This window comes from Solea senegalensis, linkage group LG3 (assembly GCF_019176455.1).
Source record: "Solea senegalensis isolate Sse05_10M linkage group LG3, IFAPA_SoseM_1, whole genome shotgun sequence".
NCBI classification, from domain to species: Eukaryota; Metazoa; Chordata; class Actinopteri; order Pleuronectiformes; family Soleidae; genus Solea; species Solea senegalensis.
The window spans coordinates 10,702,979-10,721,817 of NC_058023.1; the positions used below are offsets into that span (position 1 = coordinate 10,702,979).

At 39.6% G+C, this 18,839-nt stretch overlaps 1 protein-coding gene across 1 annotated transcript; it reads left to right on the forward strand.

The window, feature by feature from the left end:
- The first annotated feature begins 9,217 nt into the window (after positions 1 to 9,217).
- faah2b (fatty acid amide hydrolase 2b) lies at positions 9,218 to 18,039 on the forward strand. Its single transcript, XM_044021481.1, has 11 exons — positions 9,218 to 9,517; positions 10,426 to 10,508; positions 11,137 to 11,273; positions 11,552 to 11,761; positions 12,416 to 12,535; positions 13,011 to 13,146; positions 13,679 to 13,796; positions 13,881 to 14,000; positions 14,517 to 14,628; positions 15,545 to 15,733; positions 16,469 to 18,039. The coding sequence occupies exons 1-11, from the start codon at positions 9,323 to 9,325 to the stop codon at positions 16,648 to 16,650; spliced, it is 1,602 nt and encodes a 533-aa protein (XP_043877416.1). The 5' UTR covers positions 9,218 to 9,322; the 3' UTR covers positions 16,651 to 18,039.
- The last annotated feature ends 800 nt before the right edge of the window (positions 18,040 to 18,839 follow it).

Below are 18,839 nucleotides of genomic sequence, written 5' to 3' on the forward strand. Positions count from 1 at the left end.
GCATTCAGTGGTGCAAGGACCTATTGGAATTCCTGGAATGTTTTTTCTCCCAAAAGACACTAAAGCTACAGACACTAAACTGGTGTTTATAAAATAAGGGTTACAGTGAAAGTGGTGCAAAATGGCTCAGTAGGCCCCCAAAGGTGAAACCCCTTAGGGCAAAACCAAAACCAAGTTGCAAAAACTTGAAACCTGATGTCATAGCCCAAAACCAACAAAGAAGTTGACTGGGACCAAGGCCATCTTGGCGGTTTTGGAAATGAACAAACTCATCTGAGCATGTTAATTCAACCAACATGCGCCAAAAATGGGTCAATTTGTACTAAACATATCAAAGATGAAAAGTTATCAAAAGGTCTTGCAGATTCTAAAGGGCATGGCCACGGCAACCATTGGCAACCAAACAGGAAATGGCCTGAAACCTTGCCGTACATTGACCCAATCTGCTCCCCGGCCAAAACATCAGCACATGACAACTGAATCAAGGGTTTAGCGACATCCTTTCTGGTATGTGAAGGCCACCATAGTTCCCTGACCTGCACCTGAGAAAGGGAGGAGTCTTTTGTCTGCTGTGTCACCACTAGATGTCACTATTTCTTATACACTGGACCTGTGTAATAGATTAATACAATAACTCATGCATGAACTAAAGTTGTGATTTGTTCAGCGATGTGGTTTTTAACATAAGGACATCATTTAAAAATGTAACGACTACAAAAGCAATTTCATGTGGGGTAAAAAGTTAGGACACCTTCAAATGTATTATTATTAGTTATTATAAATCATTCCTAACTTGTCTGTAAAAGGGATTGATCATTTGTTCAGCACTAATTAAAACAGCTAAATGTGGATAGAGTTTTCATTGAATGGCCCATTACATTGTGCGAGTGTATTTATGTTCTTTGAAACATAATTGTATCCAGGCACTTTTCAACGCAGTAAATGATCAGATTTAATACAATGCCAGTTTCAGAAGTAAACACGAAAACATTGCAACCTCTGTGACAGAAGTACAGTTTATGATGACACTGGCATGGAGGTTAAGGCCCTTCATAAGTGACTGTGAACACCTGAAGGTGTTAGCCAGTAAAAATATGTGTAATACAACACGGAGCCATATCACACCTCACAGCCACATACTCCAAGCAGTGACACGCGGTTCACACATTCAGCGGGAGGTGTGTGAATCTCGCCAGGCTGTTCAGGACAGAAGGGTGTGCGTGCGTGCACACGCGTGCATGTGTGTTTCTGACTCCGCCCCTCATCCTGAGCAGATCTGTGGTCTGTCACTGCATTATTAATACAATCAGATGATTGTCTGCGTTCTAAAACCAGAGACGAAACACTGAAGTCACACCACCATCTATCAACAATAATAAGTATGTATTTATTATTTAGTGCTGCTGCTGATCATGTATTCATTACACAGAATGAAATATTTGCCATGAGTCCAGGTTTGAGCTTGAGTGAGCGTGTGTGTGTGTGGACCTTCTCTGGCATAAACACTGACCTTTTCAGGACCAGTGGTCCTCATAGAGACAAAAACCTGGTCCTAATGAAGCAGAATCTCATTTCTGAGGAACTGGTTGAGATTATGACTAAGATTTGAATTGTGGGTAGGTTAATGTTAGGGTTAGGCATTAACTGGTGATGCACAAACCTGTGTGCATGTGTCATGGGTGTCATTTCTTGACAAACTGATTGTGCAAAGAGTAAACAACAAGACAAACAAAAACGTTGTTCCTTTAGGGCAAAGGCTAAGCATAGATACTTTTCCTGATCGAATGCAAGTGCTGTGTCCAATGTCAATGTCCATACACTCACGATATGTTTATGAAAGCTTGAATTTTCCTGAGAAATGGTTATTGGGCTGTTTGAGGTAATTATTTACCTCCATCTGGAGATTGGTTTTAGTTAGGTTGTTTGCAGGATTACTCTAAACCTTCTGAACTGATCTCCTTGAGATTTTGTGGAGGAGTGGAGCATGTCTCAAGTGACATCCCATTATACAATTGTGGAGCTGATCTAATTAAGTGGGTGAATACAGGGTCGTATTTGTTTATGTGTTATATACAGTTTGTTTCGTTGGGATATTTTTTCAACATAATGTAAATCAACTGACGTCTGCACCTTCTCTAGACTCTTTGGGCAAACCTGACTCATGACTGGAGACTTTAGGTCGTTTCACTTAACTGTTGCACACACAGTTAGACAGACAATAAACATCATCCATAAAAGTGTCCATGTCAGAACATTCTTATGGAGATGGAGAGTTTGCTTCAGGTCATCTGAAACTAGTGAATTTTGCTTTTCTTTCTTTTCTTGTGTTCTTTTCACAACATGTATTACCCTCTAGTGTCTATTCAATACATCCTGCTTTGATTTACCCTGCAAACCACCCTGTATTTATGCCTGCATGTGAAAAAAGTGTGTCCATCCATGCTCAGCTGAAGAGAAGAGTTGTGATCCCAAAATGTCAGACTCTGAAAGACCTGATGATGAAATTAAACAGTCAACAGTTTTTTCTGTGCATCTCGCCTACTGCAGCTTTAATCATTAGGAGAGGCATGTGCTGTTGGTAAAATAATCAGTACAAACAAATATAGAAGTTCACCTGTGAGCCCATGCAGCCTTGAATTGTTGTTTAGTTTCTTATACAATGTCAATACAATTGAACCAAATCTCACATAGAAACATTGTGGACAGGGCCAAATCAATATGTGACCGTAATAGACCTGCACTGTTAAGAGAAGGCTAAGTCATTTTATAATAGTTGTTAGACTGATGCTACAAGGACCATAAGGGCCTAAAATCAATGTAAATCCATCTTTCATGATCTCACGAGGGATGTATTTTAATGACAAGGCTGCTTCGTGTGCTTCTCATTCAGATCCCCTGCTGAGAAGTTTTAATGACGTCTGTAAGAAAAGGATCAATAGCAGGCTCTAACACCTGAGCCGTTCATACTTGGTCCTTTCACAGGAGGACGCGTCAATCTCCAAAGCGGACAACAGGAAATGTAACTAACAGATCCACAAGGCAAGGGAAATGATATCCTGACTTCCGTATAAAGAAATACAGTTAGTCTATCTTTCATTTTCCATTCCAAGACATAATTAGATTTCTACACTAATGCATCACTCCAGCTATTATGATTTACAGCCAACAGACTTCTGGTCAGTGCTGTTGAAAACAGAAACCTTGGTTTTAATAAAACATTAAGGCCCCCCCTACCCCCCGCTTGTGAAATTCCAATTTTCCACCTATACATCCAGGTCTGGACAGTGCAAATCTATATCCTGGACCTGCTGTGTCCCCCATCTGACCATCCCAGCACTGTGGCCCCTCGTTAGAGCTCATCTCTCTGCTCTGCCCGGGCCAGGCAGGGGGGCTGGTGGGGGCCGGGCCTCTGTAATTGGTTTTAGGAACACACCAGCTGTTTCATGTGCCCGCACGCCAGTCCCCGAAGGAGTTAGAGGAGTGAGGGGGTGGAGGAGCAGCCACATGGTCCACACACCCCCATCCTCTTCACCCTCCTCACCCCATCTTGGATGAAAGACTGCTGCCAAAGAGACAAACAGACGTTTGGAGATGGCTCATGGTGCTGCTGGTGGTGGGGGAGGCCACATTAATGTATATATAAATGTGCAGCAATATGAACACAAATATGGTTTCTATTAGATGAATTTAATTCAAGTACTTCTCCAAAGAGGACATGTGATAAGAAGAAAGTCACTTTTAAAAAATCTTTTTAGCAGTAATTTGTTATTTTTCAAGATGTACACATGCACCTTTATTGACATAAACCCGTACTGGAGCCTGTCAATATCAGATAGAATAAAGAGAACAATTAAATAGGTGAAATTATAAAGCTGTTATCACTTAGTTTGACTTGAATTATGACAAAACAATTTCAGGTTAACACATGAAAACCATGTCTCCAGAGAAGACGATGCTTTTAAGGCCCCAAAAAAAACATACAGCGGAAAACTCATTCCATGCAGAAAAAATATTTCTTAACAAAAAGAACTTTTTGCAAACTTTAATGCTGGTGTGTGTGATTAACTTGTTCAAACTGCTTCTGACGTGCAGATTAAATTTTCCCCTGCAGCAAACAGAGACTTTCGACATGAAGAAACGAGCAAGAAGCAAAGAAACGTGTTTCAGATTCTCCAAACATTTTAAATATAATGCATGTTGTTTTGACTTAAATTATTACATTGAATTATTGGCTTAAGTTCAATGTACTTCATATTTATTTATTTGTTGTATTTGTTTATGATTCACATATAAAAAAGAGGTTAAAAGATACAATGAACAGGAAGTCCCACCAGAATGTCAAAGTAGCCCTTTCCATTGAGCATATTACAGTATGTATATAAAACATATTAAAAAATGAAACAAACATTAATCTATCATAACATTAAAAAACAGTATTTAAGTAAAATAAGAAAATCTGTAACCTGATATAATATATACAAGAAGAGACACAAAAGCGTCAGACACTGATTCGATCCAGTTTATGTAATGAGCCCATATGGAAAATATTGATTTGTTAAAAGAAATGATTTCAGAGTCTATATCTTGGGTCTTTGATAAAGTGAAGAAAACTGTGACTATTGAAGAAGAGCTGAAACTGGCAATGGGAACCATTAACTGCTCAGGAAAATGTTTACTGACGTTATAAATAAAGTTAAATGTATGTGCTCATTTTCTCTCTGAATTCCAGGTTGGTTTCGACAAGGAAAACTGAAGACAATGTCTATGGTTTTACCCCAAAGAAATGAAAAAATACTTTTACATTTACATTTAATTAATGTAAATGGTCATTTAGGCTCAGAAAAGAGCCAGTTTCATCCCAAGGGACAGACATATCAGCCTTTACTGTCCCCAGGGCTATGGAGGTGATGGAAAGTGGATCAGAGTGAAATGCTGCTCCATCCAAAGGGAACAGTAAAGTAAATTATTGTCCACTCAGAGATGAGTGCAAACAGGAGGGGGTTTCCACCATGATCTCATTAGGATAATTAAATGTGAGGATAATACTTATATGTGACCAGGATACAATTTCATTAGTCTGCAAAATCTCCTGTGTTGGAGACTATTTCCTGTTGCACATGTAAAATGTGAGACGCCGCGATGGCCTGTAGGTTGACGGCATGTGTTGACTGTCCCACGACAACAACGGAGACACAAACGAAGATGGGGAATCAATACAAACGCGCCCAGAGCCATCCTGTATCATTTTACCCTGAAGGCCTTAAAGTTCCCATCAAGCAGAAAACCCGGTTACAATTACATTTAGTTTATATGCACTTTCCCTGCAGATAGCAGCAGACAGACAGACTTTGTTTCCCCCTTCCTCTTGTCTCTACTTGCCCGCTAGTTTTCTGAACCTGGGGTTTCACCTTACAGGTGAGGAATGATCTGTTTTTCTGCTCTCTGCTGGGATTGTGATATGTTTCTGTTATGTGTTTTTAGACAGGGCGTTCCCCCAGCACGGAAGTATTTATCTCTTTAATTCTGTGACTGTCACGTTCGCTTTGTCAAAAGAAAACGCTATTTGCTCAAGACAAAGTCTCTTGGTGATGTTTTAATGGGCTGAGAGGTTGTAGGTCAACATCAGTGAGCAAGAGGCCGCACCTTTCACTGACTAAGAAAACAACTATGCTCATATACTGTATGTATGACATGCCTCTGAATTTTTCCACCTAATCTCAAATTTAGCTCCAATAAATAGTTCAGAAGGGTGTATAGTATAATTCTCTGGATATTATTGAGTTCATATGTCACTTATTCACACAGTCAAACCCTAATATTGCATTTTCCCATCCATACATGAGCACAAAAAGCCATTCTCATTGGTGAAACATTAACCAGGGCAGTTAAGTTGATTTTTAAAGGACACCAAATTAAATTACTAAATTATTTGAGCAATTACAAACTACTACGATAATTTAGATCTTCCAATTAAGTAGAACTATAAATGAGTGAAGCAATATGAGACAATCTTGACGAGGACGCGATTAGAACAAACAAACAAACAGATAATTGCCTCTTAATAAAAGGATCACCTAATAAAAATTTGCTTCCGTCTACCATAAAGCTTTGAAGCTACTTTTTGTAATAGCTGGAGTTTGTGGCTCTTTGTAAACTGCTCTGTCGTTCGCACCAAAGTCCATCGAAAAAATCTGTGATTTTATGCAATGACACACAAGTGTTATTTGACACACTGACACTGCTGCCTCCATCAGTGAATTCAAAGGTGTTATTTTGTGGTTTTTAGTGTTTGGAATTCTTCATTTGAATCAACGTAAGTCACACAAACTTATCAAAGGAAGGATCAGTAGACCAGTAACTTGAGCGTCCCCTTGAGACAAAAACACTGATTTTATCTATGGTCTTAGGTGTTGGAGAGTGAACAGCGTCCAGTTTAAAAAAGGCTCTTATTTAAAGGTCTAGTGCAGGGGTGTCAAACTCATTTTTGTTCAGGGGCCACATACAGCACAATTTGATCTCAAGGGGGCCGGACCAGTAAAAATAGCAGAATAATAGAATAATAACCTATGAACAACAAGAACTCCTTTGTTTTTTCTCCTTTGTTTTACATTTAATGAAGGATAATTTTACAAAACATGAAATTTCTTGAGCAATATAAGTGCAAATTAAACAATATCATGCCTAAATTTACTATTTTCACAGCACACTGGATCTATAAAGGCACAAACATTTAGTCACGGGTATCTGGAGCATTTGACATTACGTTTAGTTTAGTGTGAAATTTTTAAAAATTCATCCTGTGGGCCGGATTGGACCCTCTGGCGGGCTGGTTCTGGCCCCCGGGCCGTATCTTTGACACCCATGGTCTAGTGTGTAACATTTAACTAACATTGTTTTTGTTAGGCAGAAATGAAAGAAAATTCTATTTTTCCCCTAGTTGTATGAATTGTTGTTTTCCATAACCCCACAGTGAGCCTTTTATATCTATATCTACAGAGGTCTACAGAAGAGAAAAAAAAATAAAAAGCCAGAATTCAGGCTGTTTTATTATTTTTTATATTTTGTTTAAAAAATTTTTTTACAAGTGGCCCACAAACTTAACATCTTTTGAGTTTTGATGCTACGGCTAAGGCCAAAGGCTACATACTAGGATCTCCAACAACCTTGGAAGAAAGAGGTGAGGGACATTTAGCTGAAACAGACAACTTCCCCAATAAATGTTGCAACATTTTCCAAACTGTACCTTTAAGCGGGTGGCATTTTGTTATGTGGCTAAAATGGGTGCAATTTTGACGCACGTCTACCACGTCACATGGTCCAAACTACGCGAGTATCACTCGCCAGCAGGGGGCGCTCAATGCTCAAACAGAGCTGAATAATGTATTCACTTCCTCACACTATCACACAGAATAGTCCCTCAACTATCACTTCAGTGTGCCAAAAGGTTTACTAACATTTACAGTACAAATATATGAGATTATGATGTTGCTGTACAGTGGATTAAATGTGATGGTCTGTGGTGAAGCAGCAGTAGCGATTTGACCTAAATAAGACTTTATTTTGGAACTTTAACAATAACAAGGTGGGTACAACAATGCATAAGTTTAATTTTTAAGATGCTTTAATTCACATTTTGTCTGTGAGTCATCTTCAGTCGTTAGCTACGGGCAACTGAACTTGCTTGAGTTCATTTATATTTAGCGTGTCGTTAATTTAATTCATATACTATTGTGAGCCATAGTCCACCCATGCACAGTGCACACATGTGTTGCCTGTGTAACTGCAGTAGCAGCAGCAGCAGCAGCAGAGCTGACAGTATAGATTCTCCACTAACCCACTGACCTGCATTGCAGAGGCTGTCTCTGTCCTCTAAAACGTGCTGCGCATGTTCACATGGAGTGGTGTAGCTTTCAGCCATGCTGCCATCTAGTGTTGACTTATCCAACACATTGAACGCTAAAATGTCATCCTGTCAGAATATAGCACAGCTGTTCATGTCTATTCAGTTTTAACTTATTTCAGGCCTCACATAGTGTGTTATAAAATAAGAATTGATGCATTCATGTGTACATCACTGTCGTGACGCAGCCAATTCTCGTTATAAAGGTAGAAAAGCTTGTAAATATCTGCCCAAGTCATTTCATCAAATAACATTGATTGGTACATTTTCTGGGTAAGTACTAACTGTAAAGAATGTAAAAGTACAAAGTCTCACTTCAAACAAAGAGCCAGTATAGGTTATTGTTAAATGATCTGAGGATATATAATAAACTCTGTTTTATATATAAAGAGAAGTGATCTAGTGGTGATAAAAATTTCATTTTGAAGCCTTTGGGTTTTTCTTGATTTGATTAAACATCCCCCTTTTTAGTTTTTTAGACACATTTGTTATTTGGTTGCTGTTTCCTGAAACCAGGGTGGCGCTGCAAATTATCAATCATGATTAATACTTTTTTTTAAATTAATTATCTTATGATGTATGAATTACTAGTGAAACAGGAACTGGACCCATTCACTTGCCTTACTTAGCCAAACTATTTCAAAGTCACCACAATACCATATTATCGCGATATTTATGTCACAATACGATATTATCACGCTACTGCAAAATACTGAGTATTTGTGAAATCATATATTACGATGTAATGTGAGTGCTTGGCACCATCTAGTGGACTGAAACCTCAATTGATTTGTTTATGATAATCCAGAAAACGTTTGTTGATTTGTAACATACGTTCAAAGCAAAATCATATGCTAAAAGAAATCATATTTCATAATCGATCGTCATCCCCCCCACCCCTAACTGGTACCTTTACAAAGTAACCTAACAAAGTTTGAAGCCTGTCAAACGGCTATGCAATCACCAGACAAACAGACAGACAAAGTCAAAGTCCACACAACACTTACTGGTGTGTTCTTTCATCGACTAACATGTTTACATGACATTAGCAAACCCAATCGCTTTCAACATGCATTTACAATGCACTGATTGTCTCTGTTTACAAAGACCAGTCATATTAACATCAACAATAAAAAAAAGTTACGCACTACAGTTTTAAAAAGAATAGGAAAATAATATGTTTTTATTTAACAGCAAGCACTGACTAGCATGCGATTTTGCTATGCTATGTGGAGCCCACGTCATGTGTGTCTTTTATTTTGAAGGAAAGCACCACATGGCTTCTGGTCACATCGTGGTCCTTGCTCACCTGCGCTAACTTCGCAGGTTTTGTTTTACAGTGCACTCTTGAGGTCAGCGCAGTGGTGGAGAAAGAGCGGAACAACAGCGGAGCCTCCGTCCTTCACTCTCCGCGGTTCAAACATGGCTCTGAATATACTGGAAGCGGCTCGGAGAGTCATCGCCTCTGTCGTCATCACAGCCCTGCTCAGGGTCTTTCGCTTCTTTAGCGCCTGGAAAACCGCCGTGCCATCCGCAATCAAGCGGGTCCCGCCCGTGGGCAACCCGCTGCTGCTGCTGTCAGCGACGCAGCTGGCCAAAAAGATCCGGCGAAAGGAGGTGTGTACCCGGCGAAAGCTACCGTATACTGCCGGGCCCTGTTCGGCTTCCAACTTCTGCTTGTTTAGTTTTCCTCCACGTCAATAACAGGTTATCAAATTAAACCATTAATTATAGAATTACTGTGTAGACTCAGAGAATGTATATATATATACATATATATTTATATATAGAGAAGAGCTGAGTCACGTTATGAGTTTCTTTATGCGCTGAATGCGTGTAGCCTATATAGGCTATATGTGTATACACACACACAACCAGAGAAAGGTGCACTCTGCCCCCTTTTTTTGTACGTGAGGCTCGAAACACCTGTGGACTGTGTATATGTGTTTAACAATATAAACGTGATTAATTGTGCAGACACACGTTCAGATATTTAGTGTTTTGGAGAAGTTACAATACACAGTGAGCCACATTTTTTTTCTCCCAATCGTCAGTCTCGCTTCCACACTGACTGGTTTCAAATCTCGACTAAAAACGTTCCCTAAACGTTCACTAAAGCTGGTAGTTTTAGTGTTTACATATATCATAGGGGTCATACTGATTTTACCTGTCCGTTTTATGTATTCATGCGATGCACAGCACTTTCATGGTAATGTTTTTGGTCAATTTCCTGATAGTACATGATTAACTTTTCGCAATATTATTTTTTTTTCAATTATGTTTGTTTATTTTCTTCCTAAATTCTACATATTTTGTTTTTAAACTTCTGATGGTGATTTAATGACTATCATTCCTGCATCGTGTCATTTCAGCCTCAAATATTTGTTCATTAGAGCTTGCTTTGGTGTTAGTTTGTCTGCTCTAACGTAAAATCACAGCTAAAGTCAATAGTAGTTAATTACTCAATGAGTCAGCCATTTTGGTAATTCATTATTCAAGTGCAGCATGTTTTTCTGTGTGTGCAGGTGTCAAGTGTGGAGGTGGTGCAGGCTTACATTGACAGGATCCAAGAAGTCAACCCTCTTCTCAATGCTGTTGTAAAAGACAGGTGAGAAAGAATTGATTAATTGATTGATAATAGGACTTTGTTCCACATCATTGTGTTGTGTTTGTTGCTGCGGCCACTTTATTAGGGACAACTGCTTGACAACAACAAAACAAGACATAAAGAGACAAACCACAGATGTATTAACTGATAATAAACAGTATACAATAACATATAGCATAATAAATATATTGTGCTGATATAATCTATAGTAAGCAATCAGTGAGTCAGCCACTACAGATGTACAATAACATTTTTTTTCCCGTCTTATGTGTTTTGACTGGTACAAGCTTTCATCACCTTCTTATCTAATCAGCTTTAAGACTTGTTGTCCCAGACTCCTCCCCTCTCTGTCAACACTGTCTTTCTCTCTCCATCCTCCCTCAGCTCTCAGCCCACTTCTTGGCATTTTTCAAAATCAGGCCACACATCTGTGGCAGAATTCCTTACCGTAAAGAGCAAACATACAGGAGAACTACAAGACAACATTTCCCATGATCTCACGCTACTTCCTAACATCACAAAACCAGATCTTTTGTTACTCCATTGACTGAAAAACCATAAGCAGCTTGTGTTTAAAATGAAATTATGGATGCAAATCAAACACTTTCTCACTCCTGTGTTGGTGCAGGTTTGCTGCTGCCCTCCAGGAGGCGGCACAGGTGGATAAGCTGATAGAGGAGGAGACTGGAGGAGAGGAGGTGCTGGAGGACCGACTCCCTTTACTGGGAGTTCCACTTTCTGTCAAAGAGTCTTTTGCCCTCCAGGGTAACTATAACAGGAATTCAATCTCTTGTCTGCCACTTGAAACCGAGCACTTTACTTTGACTACATATATGAACTGATATGGTAACTGGTATTGAAGTTGACATTTGATATTAATAACACATATCCACCCACACAAACAAACACTTATGTTTACACAGGACCAACCTCATTTTCAAGAATTTCAAGAAAACAAGAATCTTATATCGTAAAAATAGTTCTGTGAAACTTTTGTTTGTAGTGTTTTTTCCCCCCACACCTTTGAATCTCCATTTTTGTAGGCATGCCCAACAGTACAGGTGTGATCACCAGAAAAGCAATTCTGGCCTCCATCGATGCTGCAATGGTGGCCCTGTTAAAAAGAGCGGGCGCCATTCCACTGGGCGTCACCAACACCAGCGAGCTGTGCATGTGGCTCGAGTCGCACAACCACCTGTACGGAATCGCCAACAACCCATACGACCTGGAGAGGACACCAGGAGGAAGCTCAGGTCAGCAACTGTTGGTTCAACTACTGAAATGTTACAGGTCAGAAATATAATCCCACCATATTAGATTTCTCCACAGAGGCTCTGCACCCAGTCTTTAGCTGCAGGAATGTGGGGAGGGATTTTACTCAAAGTGTGAACATTTCAGGACTTGATCTTCACAAAACAAGTTTTTCTTTCTTTCTCCTTGAATCCGAGGCTCGTGCCATGAAACATGATCATCTGAGGCTTTCTTCAATCACGGCAGTGGTTATCAACTTGCTGTGTCAACCTAGATTTTCCTCAACAGACTGTTTTGACTCATATTTCCACACAGAATTGACTTATCGCAAATCACCTAAGGAGCAGGTTATCCAAAAAAAAAATGTATTATTAGTGGTTCTGGCTTGTGCTGTAAAAAGGTGACAGCGGCACATTGTAGAGCTCTGAAAATTCAAACTATACTGAATTGCACATTGTACTGAAGAATTTAGACCTAAAACAATGGCAGACATTATAGTTCAGTAAAAGACAACGTGGTCTTATTTTGCTCACATTACTCACAGATTTCACTTGTAATATATTCTTTTAGCTGACATTTTGACTAATTAACTACAATCACAGAAGACTGCCTGCTTGTCTTGATCTGATCTGATTTCCCTCCTGTGATGTGGTCAGGAGGAGAGGGCAGCATACTGGCAGCAGCAGGCTCGGTCATCGGCGTAGGCTCCGACATCGGCGGCAGTATCCGTATGCCCGCTTTCTTCAATGGAATATTTGGCCATAAACCCACTCCAGGTACGACAAACTTAACGTTTGATTAAAATGGGTTTTTGAAGTGTATGAGGTACTTTTGTAAAACACATTTAAGCCACCAGTGAAAGTCAGCAAGTCCAACAGAGGCCAGAGAAAGACAATTATGTATTATTTGTCAAGTTATATAGTGTTTTATATTCATTTTAGATTTACTGTAGTTATTTTAGTAGAATTTTCCTGGGTTTTTACGTAAACTTTCTTATTTATTCTCAACTCTATGTTATCTTTAAAACTTATAATCATAATTAATTAAGCAGGTCACAGTCCATCACATGGTCAACCCGCAACCATGCACTCGCACATTCCCACCTGTTGTCAGTATAGATTGTCCCTCTATTTTAAGTGTGTAAAGTAACAGCAGCTTCTTTTGTCAAAAACACTTGAGAAAGTGGCTTTAATAGTGGATCATCATAGTCTGTTCTACAGCCCATAATGTTGTGTAAATGTGTTTCTGCAGGCATTGTGTCCAGTGAGGGTCATTACCCTCCCGCTTCTGGCAGACATGACGAGTACATCAGTAACGGTCCCATGTGCCGCTATGCTGAGGATTTGCTGCCCATGCTCAAGATCATGGCTGGACCCAGTGTTCACATGTGAGAACTCTGCTCATTTTTTCACTGTATAATCCTTTCAGCTCTGTTTTTCTGGATTAATGAGAAGCTTTCAGTCTTTTCTGGAAAAGACTGTTTTCTGTTTTGGGTTTGAGACACTGGACGTTTCTCCCTTTGATATGAATGATATTCCCAGATTTGAAGAGAAACAAAATTGTTTTAATAAAGACGTATCTTGTTTATTCAGAAAGACCTGCCTGCCCTCCATTACAGGAAGTATAGGTCTTGGCTTTTACAGATACAAAACATCCTTGTTAGACTCTGGTGTCCTGTGTTTTCAGTGTGGTGAAGAGGCCCAGCCCTACTAAGTTTTACGGAAAGATGACTGTTTCTAGTGAAGTTTGCTATTACAGTGCACTGCTCTTATTTTTCCAGTAAAAAGTGCACTGGTCTTAGTCCCTATCCCTTAAGGTTTTGCTCATGGTGGTTAGACGTGTCGGTCGGCCTTGTCTTAAATACGTTCAGCTCTGCTAATGTTTTTTTCTTTTGCATTTGCTCACACATACGCACACAGGTTGTCCTTAAACACCAAGGTGGACCTTAAAAAGGTGCGCTTCTTCTCCATCCCTGATGATGGGGGCAATTCTAAGTCCTACCCTGTCAGCAAAGAGCTCATAGACATTCAGAGAAAGGTGTGTTTGACATTAAATGAGTGCTGGAAATCCAAACATCCCAGGAATGTTTTTATAAATAAATCCTCATGTGACGTTCTCCAGGTGGTGGAGCGTCTGGAGGCTGATCTTGGAGTCAAAGTTGAGGAAGTGCGCATCCCTGAGCTCCGCTATAGCTTTGAGATCTGGAGTACCTACATGAATCTCCCTGATAAGGAGGGCAAGGTAGGTCCATCTGATAGCCTGACGTGTCTCCATGCAATTTCGTATTTTCCAGAGACAAAGATTTACACATTCATGATAACTTCAGGCTCTGAACTGGTCACATCCATATTGAAGGAGCTAGCCTATTAATAGTTACTGATTTGTTTGTTCCCAGAGTCTCATGATGCTGGTGTTGTTTGTTCGCACAATCTGAGATCTTGATGTTTTTGAAGTAACAATGAAAGTAAGAAACAAAAAGCGCTACAAACAAATGAAACATTATAGCCTAGCGACAGAAGCTACAACCACAGTCATGTCAGTAGTTTTTGGGATTTGGTAATGAAATCCTCCATGCAAGTTCTAAGCTTTTTTAAACAGTAGGTGAAGTGAACCATCCAAGATGGGCCAGATTGTGCAAATGCTGTAAACAGAACCCAGTGTCTCTCAGATCGCTAGGTTTTTACAGTATTTCTGATCAACGATACCAAACAAAGACCCTGCCTACTGTACCTTTAAAAGCAAGTTTCCTTACCTTAGCCTCCTACGTCAATGGCTGAGCTGATGGGGGAACCAGGACGACCAGTGTGGCCACTGTGGGAAATTCTGAAATCCCTGATGGGAAAGTCAAACCATACCATCCCCGCTATTGGTAAGAGAAAAAAGCAACAACATATTAGTATAATTTATTTTAGTTGGTGTCAATCAGCAAACGTCAATACTGTTGTGATGGCTGAGTTGAAGACAGTCCAGTTTCTGCTCGTGTACAGCACAGATATGAGGTGAGGTGAGGTGAGGATCTGACACAGAGGACAATGATGGACAGAGAGGGCAGTTACACACCCTGTTCAGACATGGTCTGTAACTGCATGCATCTCCTCTGACCGCATGAGATCTGGCTTATCTCGCCTCTTTTATTCAAATACACACTGACGCCGTGACTGTGAAAACAAAATGACATTTTTAACGAGTCTGACTGTACAGATGCGTCTGATGTCAATGTGTTTGGGTGTGTGTGTATTTGTATTTGGCATAAACACTGACCTTGTCGTGACCAGTAGTCCTCATGGAGACCAAAACCTGGTTCTAATGAGGCAGAACCTCTGAGGAACTGGTTATGTTTGGGGCTAAGATTTGAATTGTGACAGTTCATTACATTTTTTTTACATTACATGTCATTTACCAGACGCTTTTATCCAAAGCGACTTACAAAAGTGCATTTAAACATTTGGGTACAAATAAGAGCTAGAAGTAAGTAAGAGCTCAAGTAAGAGAGTTCAAATCTAGGACAGTTATCGAGTCAACAATTTTCCTTTTGTAGGTCTTAAATTTTGTAAATGCAACAAACTATTGCTCTTTATATGGTATATCTCTATAAAAACCTTTACACAAGTTATTATCATGGGTCAAATAGGTTTTGTGGCTCCAGATTAGTTTTATTTGCGTGGAGAGGGGTCAAAACTGAACTAGGATAATGCTTTGTTTCGGGTTAGGATTTCACCAAGGCCTAATGAAAGTGTTTTAAAAGTAAATAAACTAACACTTTATGATCTGTTAACACTCTTCAGCCTTCGCCCTGACTCAGATGTCCTGTCAGTCGGAGCCGTCGCCCTTCATCATTCAGCTGAGGGAGAGCCTGCAGAAGAAGGTGGACAAGCTCCTGGGCACTGATGGGATTTTGTTTTACCCCTCACACCCCAGAGTGGCTCCTGAACACCACACACCGCTTCTCAGACCTTATGACTTCCCCTACACTGGTCAGTGATTATCAGCTGCTCATAATTTAACAGCGTTATGGCGATACACTTTCATTATCCTTGATAGTTCAAGCTGCAGTACGGAACTTTTAAATGCTAACAAACGTCTGTTACATTCAAACCATCTGTTGAGTGGGTTCAAGCCATGCTGATGAGGTCTGTCAGCTCCACTCTGACTCTGTGTTTCTCAGTATAGCGGTGTTTGGATCTCATGCTGCCTGGTGACGTATGTTTTATGTTTTGAGACAGACTACAACAGCAACATGTGCCAGTAAAAAAGTGAGACTGAGAACATAAAGCAATTTGCTGGGATAAATGCCACCCCTGCTCTGCTGTTGTATAAACACAAACACTTAAGCAGTGTTGTGAGTTATCTGTTAGTCATAGGGATGCACAATGTTGGACTTGTTGCTGTTATCTGATATGCCGATTTATTGAGAGTGCTTGGATATAAACTCCTTTCCTTTCACCCAAATGCAGAGGTCATCTAGTCTCTTCTGTAGTGAAATGAACATATTTTTCAAACTTGTTTTGCAGCACGTCTCCATTATGCAAAATAAAAAAAAAGAAGAAAAAGCTGTAGGGGGCGCCTCATTTTTTGGAAAAAACAAACAAAAATCAGAATTATTTATGGGCCACAGTGTAGTTTAAAGTGTGACATCAGTGATAGAAAAACTCACATGGATCGACCTCCAGTGTAATTGAACTGTATCTTCTGTTCTTGTCTGTCTACAGGCATATTTAACATCCTGGGGCTGCCGGTCACTCAGTGTCCTCTGGGTCTGGGTGAAGAGGGTCTGCCTCTGGGTGTGCAGGTTGTGGGTGGGAAGCTGCAGGACCACGTCACTCTGGCTGTGGCTCTGTATCTGGAGAAGACATTTGGAGGTTGGAGAGACCCTGGAGCAAGTAAAGCATAGTCATAGGTTTTTTTACCAAATCTCTGCTTGCAGTAGTCCACAATCATTTAGAAGTACAATCAATGCATTTAAGTAAAAAAAAACATTATTTTGTACTAATCACATATCAGCCACTCTGCTAAGTGTGTGACTTTGTTGTTCATTTACACATGCTTGAAAAAAATATTGATTATTTTGTAATTAGAATTATTTGAAATTGAGCATTCATATTATCACATGAAACTACAGTGGTCCTCATGCACTTGAAATGTATCGTTACGCAATCGTTACTATATTGCAAGATACATTTTTAAAACAACAACATCATTTTAAAATGACCAATACTCCACTTCAGTTGTTACCTCATCTAGTTTAATCAGCAGCTACACAGTTAACATGTGTAAGTGCAATAGAAGCCCTGATAGTTTCTTGTCTCTGGCCAGTATATGATGGTTTAAATGACTTAATAACCCTCTGCACAGGCCCAGTCCACATGTAGGCAGGACTTTTTTTACATGCTTATACACACATATTCAGTTTTACTTTTGTTGTTAATGGTGAGTTCCGATTGATAGTTAGAAATTCTGAGGTCAATTACTCAGTTTTCCAACTCAGAATCTCGAAGCAACTTTGCAGAATGCAGTGAACTCGGAGGTGATGTCACTCCCAGTTCAGTTAGAAATGGAACTCGGCATTATTTGCCTACTAGAACAGGTAGTGACATTTTGTCTATCTGTCTTCTGTTTGGTTGTTTTGGTTAGCTTTTGTATTTCCATCTGGATGCACTTGTGGTCAGGATTATTTTTAGACCTGGAGGAGGAAAACCTGTTTGAAAAAAATACACGCCTACATGTGGACAACACCTCAGGTTCAGGTTGGGTGGAGCCAAGATGGGAGATTGTCACCTGACCTCACTGTTGTATATAAGAACTTTAGGGCCTTTTTACAACAGATATGTTTGACAGGTGTTCCTGTTCATACCAACAATGGTTCTATTCAGTGTAGCCTGAAACTGAGCAAGGTAAACTAAATTCATTTGAATAGTTTTACTTACTGACACATTGAAATGTCTGCCATGAAAAAGGGCCATTTAGATGTAGTTTGTCATCTACCAACGGGTAAATATAATCTAGGAAGGTGACGGATAAAGGCGAGGAAGTGCCATCAGTCAGTGTAATTATTATACAGGTGTGTGGACAATATAAATATTTAACTTCACAACATGTACTGTGGAAGATAAAGACTTACCTGGAACCCGACACTAGAAACAAACAGATGTTTTAACACAAAAAAAGTGCGAAACCTCTGTTGTGTGATAATGTGAATGTTGCATAACAGTGGTTTACCTGTGGTGCCTGTTTTATGCTGGAACTTCTTTGTATCAGCAATTAAATAAAAAATAAACAAACATCTGACTCTTTTACCTCATTCATACTTAACATGTTCTTGATAACTGAACCGAAATTGCAAGTGTGTAACACAATGTGCTCGGCGGACTTTTCTCAGAATTTCAAATTTGTTAATTCAAACTTTGAAGTCAGAATAATAATAAAAACACTACATATCTAGGCATTTAAAGCATATACACACTGAAAACTCTTGCCTGTACTTGCAGCAACAAAGAGCAAGCAAAAGGATCAGGTGTTGTTTTTTCAGTAACTTTAACAGTATGTTAATCCTTACATCTATAATGCTTCACGCACTTGTGATAGATGGACTTTTGTGAATAAAAAAAATAACTCATGTACAATATTTAATTTTGCACAATAAGTGGAATATGGCAACTGAGAAAGTTCACTTTGTTGCACTACTACAACTACTCCTGTGTGTTTTAAGGAACAGCTTGGTTCATGTGAATTGTCCGCGTTTGAAACTTGATTTTCCCATTATTACGACATCGTGTGAATGCACAAGGTTAAAAAGAAAAGGGTGTAAAAAAAAATTCCTGCCTGTGACTATGTGGTACCAAACCACAACATAAAGCCTCGCCCCTTGGTGTAGTACAAACAGCAAGCTGGTTAGAAATAATGGCACAAATACATCAGCTAATACTCCTGGGAGGTTACAGACAAAGGAAACCTTGTAAGATTTTTTTTACACATATTTGAACCAGCTTAAACCAGTAAGCCTTGAATGATGGAGGATAAAGAAATGAAACAATTTTTAGAAAATACACTTGACTCCCCCATGTTGCTAAAAACCTGCTGCGC

Bases quoted from the DNA above. Each gene is read 5' to 3' on its own strand.
- faah2b (XM_044021481.1), top strand. From the start codon at position 9,323: ATGGCTCTGAATATACTGGAAGCGGCTCGGAGAGTCATCGCCTCTGTC. The intron at 10,509-11,136 runs GTGAGAAAGAAT...GTGTTGGTGCAG, and splicing joins AATGCTGTTGTAAAAGACAG to GTTTGCTGCTGCCCTCCAGG. The intron at 13,797-13,880 runs GTGTGTTTGACA...GACGTTCTCCAG, and splicing joins TCATAGACATTCAGAGAAAG to GTGGTGGAGCGTCTGGAGGC.